General features: G+C 36.2%; 1 protein-coding gene across 1 annotated transcript in view; it reads right to left on the bottom strand.

Annotated features, from left to right (window-relative positions):
- Positions 1 to 6,910: 6,910 nt before the first annotated feature.
- LOC118741394 (estradiol 17-beta-dehydrogenase 11-like) overlaps positions 6,911 to 8,638 on the bottom strand; it is a gene marked incomplete at its 5' end in the record, with an annotated part of 2,445 nt that continues 717 nt past the window's right edge. Inside the window, 3 exon segments of the mRNA XM_036473350.1 lie at positions 6,911 to 7,708; positions 7,795 to 7,911; positions 7,977 to 8,098. Coding sequence (XP_036329243.1) covers positions 7,426 to 7,708; positions 7,795 to 7,911; positions 7,977 to 8,098 — 522 coding nt within the window. The 3' untranslated portion in view covers positions 6,911 to 7,425.

The raw sequence follows: 8,638 nt of genomic DNA on the forward strand, positions 1-8,638 counted from the left end.
TTTTTCTTTAAAGATTTCTAAAAGAATCGTAGCAAATTTCCGACACTTTTAAAGATTTCGGGAGCATTTGTTTGCAGGGTATATATAGACGTATATGTGTATGTATACGCGGAGATGTAAATAAAGCAAAACAGACGATAATTTGACACAAGCGTGCTCATAAGAAGAAGCATAGCTTCTATCGCTATCACCTGTAATTGATGCGCCTTGGTCAAACTGCAGCAAATTCGGCGTTGTCATATACAAAAATTTTAGACAATTTTTGCTATACACAAAATTCTCATTTCGTGTTGGCAATAGCCATGAAAACCATAATGAACGTGCAACCCCAAGGCGCATCAATTACAGGTGATAGCGAAAGAAGCTATGCTTCTTCTTATGAGCACGCTTGTGTCAAATTATCGTCTGTTTTGCTTTATTTACATCTCCGCGTATACATACACATATACGTCGATATATACCCTGCAAACAAATGCTCCCGAAATCTTTAAAAGTGGCGGAAATTTGCTACGATTCTTTTAGAAATCTTTAAACAAAAACATATGAAGTGGTTGACAAGAACTAGTAAAGAAATTTCTGTACGATTTCTTAAAGTAAATTATAAAAAAAATTGTGAAACCTTTCAGAATTTTATGAAATCCTGGTATGCAGGGTATACATGTACATACGAATATTAATAGATAAAGAAGATGTTGATGACACAAGGAGTTCATACCAACGGTAAATGTTGTTTTTGTACGATTGCTACAACCTGTAGTTGTTGAATCATGGTGCAACCCTGTGCCAAACTCGACATAACCATGGTGGAATAATACAAGGTGTTGGATATTGACAGAGTTCTCGCTCTAATCCGCCATCTTGACTCCCTTAGCAAAATCGATGTTTCCCTCTTGAAAAAACTACATTTTACCGCCTTAAAAAAATTACTAAACTAAAACTAAAAGTAGGGAATGAGCCTATTCTAAAACTGATTTGCAATCACTGAACAATTATTTGACATTTAATTTATTCTTATTCGTTGACAACGGAAAATTAAATAACAAATTTTAAACTTTAATTCTACAAAAAACGTGGGCTTTGTGTATTCTCCAAAGGATTTACAGCGAGATGGGCGCTGTTTTCAGGCACTCACTGAGGGAAGCTTGAATTACTGCTGTGTGAGGCAAAATACGCCTATAATAATTTACAATACCGAGGAAGCGGCGCGAGTCAACAACTGTTTGAGGCTTTGGATAACTTTTTCCTCAGGAGGCTGGTAACAATGCTGGCTCACAGAATAGCCTAAGTAGACTACTTCACTTCCACCGATATGGAATTTTTTTATGTTGATTTTTAAGCGAAAGTCTCCTGCAGTGCGCCAGCCACCGGACTCTTTGGGCATCATGTGGATGGGACTTGTCCATTGATTGCGTGTTATGACACCATGATGCAGCAACAGATTAAAATCTTCTTTTGCGGCGTTTAACTTCTCACCAGTGAGTTTGCGTGGGCGCTCGTGGACTGGGGGACCATTGGTGACAATGTGGTGTACGGTTGTTTCACTATCGACATTTGGTGCAGCATCACGTAGTGTGATCTCTATGTAATCCTTCAACAGGTTAGCTTAGAATGCGTCTGACTTGCTTTTGGACAAATTCGACGTAGGGTGCACAATTGTCGCGATGCTGTCAATTTGTATAAATTTATACCAAACTCGGTGCACTTAATTATCTTGGCATAGAAAAGCAATACGTTTAAAATACGAAAACTCCGACGTTTCAGTAATTGTGGACCCTAATTTACTCCAAGTTAATACTTACAACATGCATTTAACAATAAATAAGACTGTTATATTACTGTAATTATTACAAAAATGTAGTTTTATTACATTTTCTTACTTTTACTGTGATACATATTTGAATTATCTAATTCCCTAAATTAAAGTGGAATCTGATTTTTTTAACCGGTGACCACCCTGGGAGGTTGCTAAAAATAAAGCGTTTTCAAAACCATTTCCGATGCCCATATTGCAGCAATGCATTTAATCTTCCAACCTAGATACGAACACGTAAGTATGCGTCCTCCTACAATCGGACCACGGCAACATGGAGTCTATCGATGTCAAACGTTAAGTTTCTTGTTTCTTGTTTGTTTGTAACTATTTATATGCAAAATTTGATATGAAAAATAGTACCAAATTTCGTACTACTTCGCAAAGCGGGCTTTTTTTCTTCCCGTTTCTCTCGTGCTTCCATATTACAACCTTTTGTAAGGGAGCCGTCACTACGTACAACACCTTGGCTGCGTTTCTTTATACATTCCGGATAATCCCATTTCACAGCCGGAATAAACAGAATACGTTTGAAATATACGTTAACATATCATCAGGAACGTTCTAAAGAATAAGTAAACAAAAAAGTTTATTCCAAACGTTCAGAATGAATAAAGAAATTCAGCCCTTGTATAATTCCACCATGGACATAACCACCTCAGAGCAAACTAAGCAGCCGCCATTTAATTTGGAAAACAAAAATTTGTCTGCATAACACCGACCTTACATGATTCAAGTACTTGAAAGCAATTCTTGCTCATTCTCTTTTGTGTTTTCTATTTGCTTTTACACGTTTCAATTCTGTTGAATTCAAGATTTTGGTTCTTTAAAACGAAAATGCCAAAAGCAAAGCAAGAAAGTTGAAACGACTTGACGGTACAGACGCATGTGTACTCGTCCCTTTTCTTCTCACCCCTCTCTTCCACATGCGAGCAGAATTGAATTCAATACTTGAACTGTGTAAAAGCAGTCTAGTTATATTTAACAACTTGGTTTGATTTGTATCTGATTATCTCAATGCAAGTTCGAAAATTTTCACAATTTTCCTGCCACCACTTTTCACGACTCCACTCAAATGCTGTGCCACCGTCGCGTATTTGTTGCACTCCGTCGCTGCGTCCGCGTCATTCGTCGGACAAATATGAACTGGTGCATGCAATCGTTTTGAATCCGGCCAGAAAAGTGTGACGCTGAATTGTTGTTGTTGTTGACCAATTTTAGTTGCCATAAAAGTGGGTTATATTTAAATATGCAACAAACTTAATTTAAGAGTTCTAATTCGGAAAATTGTAAAAATTAAACTATATTATTTATTAAACTTTTCCTGTGGCTTAAAAACTTTTCATTTGAGACCGCCGCGAAATACAACGCTGATTTTCGACAGCTGTCAAATCACGGCGCTGCCACTCTAAAAAGTTGGCATAAACATGCCGTATGTGCGAAAAGTAATATAATGATTAACTTTTGAGGAAGTTGATTATGTGTTTATGAAGATGATCATAATAAAGGTAATTCTCTAGGGTGGGGTAACAATCCCTAAAAAAGGTGCGGAAAAGTCGGGAGGGGTACCAAACGACGCGTTTCGGCCCCCCTAATAACAATCCGGAGGGGGGCTAATATTATTAACCATTTAAAAGTTATGAACAAAAAACTTTTGTTAAATTTCGTTGTTTTCTATGGGCAATTACACCGACAAAGATTCACTAAATCACCTGTTTTCATAATAACAATTCATAATAATAATTTAACTTATTTATTAAAGAAACACATAGTTTTATCAACCTAAGATAGATTATTTTGTTATTAAAAAGAAGTTGACAATCTGTGCGAGCTGAAACGCGAGATTCCAAAATAGCTATAGTGCTGCCACTGTATTAGTATTTCGTAATAATTCACTTTTCCTTAGTATAATAGCGCAAATGAAATGTGAAATAAAGTGGCAATACCAGCGATTTGAGGTTATAATAATTTTAGCAGGCGCAAAGTTTGTTTACTCTGTTTTATTAACGAAATATATAAAATAAAAGTGAATAAATGAATTGGTTTGCATAAAATAATAACCGGAAACGTTTTAGTAGTGTTTTAAAAGTGGAAACTGGTGATTTAGTGCATTTTTGACTCGGTAATTGCTCATAGAAAACAACGAAATTTAACAAAAGTTTTTTGTTCATAACTTTTAAATGGTTAATAATATTATCCCCCCACCCCCCCTCCGGATTGTTATTAGGGGGGCCGAAACGCATCGTTTGGTACCCCTCCCGACTTTTCCGCACCTTTTTTGGGGTTGTTACCCCACCCTAGAGAATTACCATAATAAATTTTTTGCATTCATTTTATTTTTAATGCCTAGAAATGTTTAGTGCGTAAAAAGAGATGGTTAATTTTTATTTTATGTGCTATAAGTTCAATACTCTCGAAACACCCTGCAGTTTGCAAATATCGATTACGAAAACTAGGCATCCTGTGCACCCTGTTAGAGCATAAATTGCGGTTTGAGACTTTGGTTAGCTGTGGAGCAAATTGACATTTATCTTAAAAAAATTAATTAGAACTAAACAGAAAAAGTTATTGAACGCAACTTTCTGACGGTTAAGTTTTGGCGCACAATTTTCTTTTCAACTGGGAATAGTTCCCATCGTCATAAAAAAAATACATGCGTTAGATTTAAATTGTTCATCCATATTTTTAGTTCACTAATTTTAACTTAACACGCTTTCCGGGCTGCTCCGCTAATTAGAGCGTACAAATAAGTTGCTCTCTCACAAGTGTCTAAAATGTGTCAACACGTTTCAAAAGTGCTCAGAGCGTGAGGAACGGAAAAAACCACATTTCGTGCCCGGAATCAGCATATCAGTTCTAAACAATGATTTTAAGTGGCTAATAAAATTACCAAATTACAACATTTTCTGAAAATTCTGTGATATTTTCCACAGTTGTTTTTATAAAATTTGCTTTCGCATTTAAACAACAACAGCTGTTTTATTTTAAATTGACCTTTTGCACATTTGTGCCCAGAAAAAAAGTCCTGGCTGTTTCGTGCACAAAGAAGAAGATATTTACGATCCAAAAATGGAACGTATTTGCTCTCTATTACCCAGTTTTCTAGCGTGAGGAACGCTTTCTGGGCTGTTTTTGGCACTCGCGGGTACCCGCGGGCTCGTGTTTCATCAAATCATTATCTTAAAAACTATGCTTGAATTTGCAAGAATTTGCAGCTCTCTTGGGCTGTTACGCTCTCGAATTCGGTCGCTCTTGCAAATTTTTTTTTTTTGGGTCATTGAATGCATTTCCAGTAAAAACTTGCAAGTACTAGTAACAATTCGTAAACATTTTTTTATATTGAATGGACCTATTTTGTATATCATTTCACAGAACACATGGGATTTTAGTGAAAATTTAATCTAATCTAATTACCACCGAAATTCAAAATGATTTTGTTTGCATTTTATGTTTATTTATTTATTTTTAATAATTTTTTTTAAATAAAATTCAACCTTTAATAGAAACCACAATAATAGAAATTTAAAGACTTGAACAAATTGCAAAAAAAAATAATCAAACTTCAAAAAATTGTCATTAAAATTTGAAAATTTTTAACTAGAATATTTAGAATATACTCGGGTATGCAGTTTTGTAGGCCTTTCAATTGTATTATTGTAGTATAGCAAGTTTCAAGTCGTTAAAAATTATCGTTGATTATTTAGAATTTTTTTTGAGTAGGGTGTTGTTGTTTTTTTCATATAAAAAAAAATTGATCATGTGTTATATGGAAGAAATTGCGCAACACAAAAATTCTAAAAAACCACCGGCAATTTTTAACGACTATAATTTGCACTTTATTAACTACAATTGAATGGTCTACAAAACTGATAACCCGAAAATATTCTAAATATTCTAATTAAAAATTGTGAAATGCTTCTGCCGATTAAATCCTGAATTAAATTCATTTCAAGAACAAATGCTTTTATAAATTTTTATAGTAACAAATGAAAAAACATAATCAAATAACTAAATAACAATACCTCATTCAGGAATCGGCCAAAAACGGCCGATTCCGATTATTTTGGCCGATACTAGCCTCGACATCGGCCGATTCATCGGTCGAACTCTAAACTACAACGGTCTAAAATGCGATAGCAAAGCTACTTCAAGTCAGGCAGGTATCGATCTTCTTACTCCCAGGTGTTCAGCAAAAATGACAGTTCCAATTCAGCTTTCCATTCGGGTGTCAGCGGTGTACAAATGATGTATCCAGGTTGGCGGAGGTATTAAATTCTCCATCCCAGTCCGCTGTCGATGTGTGATGGACCACCACGAACCGGTGTAATTTTATTTCAGCTCCTGTATAATTAGTGTCCTGTCTTATTTTGAAAAGTATCAAGAAATTATACTACTAAATATATCCCAATAGTTATTTTTTTCTCGTAAACCCAGTTCTCTTGGCCCTAAAGCAAGGTCTATAAGAAGAAGGTTGGTTATAATATTTAGGCTTCCGTTGCGCAAATTCTCTTCGACTCTCTAGTGCCGCCACATACGGCTATTTGAATTCTGTCTAGTTTTTTTTCTTGCTAATACAAGTTCCACACAACATTCTTTCTAGAGTACAAATTTTGCATTGAGAGCGCACATCTTCCCGAAAAAATACTTGCAATAGTATAAGTCGAAGTTCTCTTCCATCCAGAATCTACTTAGTACGGATCCCAGATACTTCTTTTGCTTAGTTAATCTTAGGATTTGGCGATTTAACCTTGGTAATGTTTAGTACTTAATTTCTACCCGAAAATATTATTAGTTCTTTGGGTTGACTCTAAGACTAAGGGCTGAGCAATGCCCTGAGAGTTGAGAGTGGTATACCATAGAAGTATGTTAAAGCACTCTCCCTTTCTTTACTAAATTTTTCTATCTAAATTAACACCTTAAAATACATTTTTTAGGTTTGTGAGATTTATTTTATTTAATCAAGTTCATAAAGCTTTTTACTAAAGCAGTTATACGAATATATTTAATGTAGCATTCTTCAATTCACAAGAACTTTCAATCGAAAGCGCTTTACTCGAGCTTCTATTATTTCTGAAAATTAAAATAAATTAAACTTTCAAATGATTTTCCGATTCTTATATTTTCTTTGACATAATTAGCGGTTATTTGAAAACATGTATCTACATACATACCTTACTTTGAGGTTATTGAGCCTGACTTACACCCATTGGAATTAAAAAGAAATTAACTTTACAATAAAATGCGTACTTCCGAATTCGAGTTAAATACTAACTACGAATAACACCCGTCCATTCTTAAATTATTGTTCTACTACGCTCGATAGTTACCTTCATAACTACATACATACGTACATATATCTGCTCATAACCGTTCGCACGAGTATCTAAATAAGCCAATCGAGGCTAATTAATTGAAATTAAAATTAATCATAATACTAAGTAAACGTAATATCACTAGACGGTTGCGCGTTACGCGGCACGAAAATCCTCTAAAGAATGCCTCTGCTGGTGGCCACTTGCGCTAACTCGGCGCCCTAGAAGGGGGGGCTACTGGTAGCAGCAGCTGACGACGCCAAAAACGCAAAATAAATTAAAAGCGAAATACAGCAGCGAATCTCAGAGTACGCGCTCGCCCAGTGACGGAGTACGTTGCACCAGCAACGAGGCGGTCTTCGGCAGCGTTTCGCTGAATTCGGTGCACAGTTCGGTGGTGTGCTTGGGTATCGCGCTGCTGGAGTGGGCGATTGTGGTGGCTGGAATGCTGTTGTTGTTGTTTAATAGTTGTTGCGTTTGCTTTGTGCTGCTGGCCGTGGCTGGAGGTGTTTGTGCAACGCCATGTGGTGCCGCATCAGGCACAAGCCGACGCAACAGACCGCCTACGCAGCCCCAAGGGAACGTCCTGTGACAATGCAGGGAGAAAAAATACGGATTTAGCAAATATTTTATTTCGCGGTCTCAAAAATATGTTATGCCATCAACACTTACCATTTAAGCGAGAGCAGCAGCCGAATGTAGCCTGGAATGATTGTAATTTTCTCGTTCTTCTTGATCGCCAGTATGATGCGATCGGCTACATCGTTGGGGTTTAGTGTGGGTACCCATCTAAAAAGCGATTATATTAGCATTTTTCAGTTAGATATATTTATTGTATGTATGTATTGTTTTACCTGGCATTGACATCATCGAACATGCCGGTGGCCTGTATGAAGAACGGACAGATGCAAGTGGTTTGTATGTTGCTATGTCCAAGAACATCCAATTCCAAGCGTAGCGCCTCATCAAAACCGACCTTTGAGATGGGTATATTGGAAATAATTTAGTTAGATAAGCCGATAATTCAAATTTTTTCTAACTTAAATGGTTTATACAAGTCCAACAAGACTGATAGGACTTTTGCCGGAAAAGAATCGGAGTTGAAAGGATTAAGAAGTCGCGCAGCTAAAGAGACACCACTATGTCTCTTTATTAAGTGAAATGCCATCAAAAGGCGTGAGAAAATCTAGGTTCCACACGGCCCTACAGCCGAAAGCCCAATCGAACTGAAATGCTTCTGTTTAGGGATGGAAAAGTCGGCTCTGACTTAAGTCAAAGATCGACTATCTGCTGAAAAACTCTACTTTTGGACTCGAGTTCGGCCACCTCAAGTCGACTAGAATTGATACTCACTCGACAAGTTTTCGGATTTTGTTACTAAGTATTCGAAGTATTCGATGCCAAAATTATTACCTCATTTATAAAACTAAACATCGAGTGCAATTAGTTGATAAAATGTAATTTTTTGAATTATCTATCTATATATATAAAATTCAAATTATGTATGTACCTATAG

Source organism: Rhagoletis pomonella, unplaced genomic scaffold (genome assembly GCF_013731165.1).
Source record: "Rhagoletis pomonella isolate Grant_MI unplaced genomic scaffold, Rhpom_1.0 Rhpom_scaffold_00006, whole genome shotgun sequence".
NCBI classification, from domain to species: Eukaryota; Metazoa; Arthropoda; class Insecta; order Diptera; family Tephritidae; genus Rhagoletis; species Rhagoletis pomonella.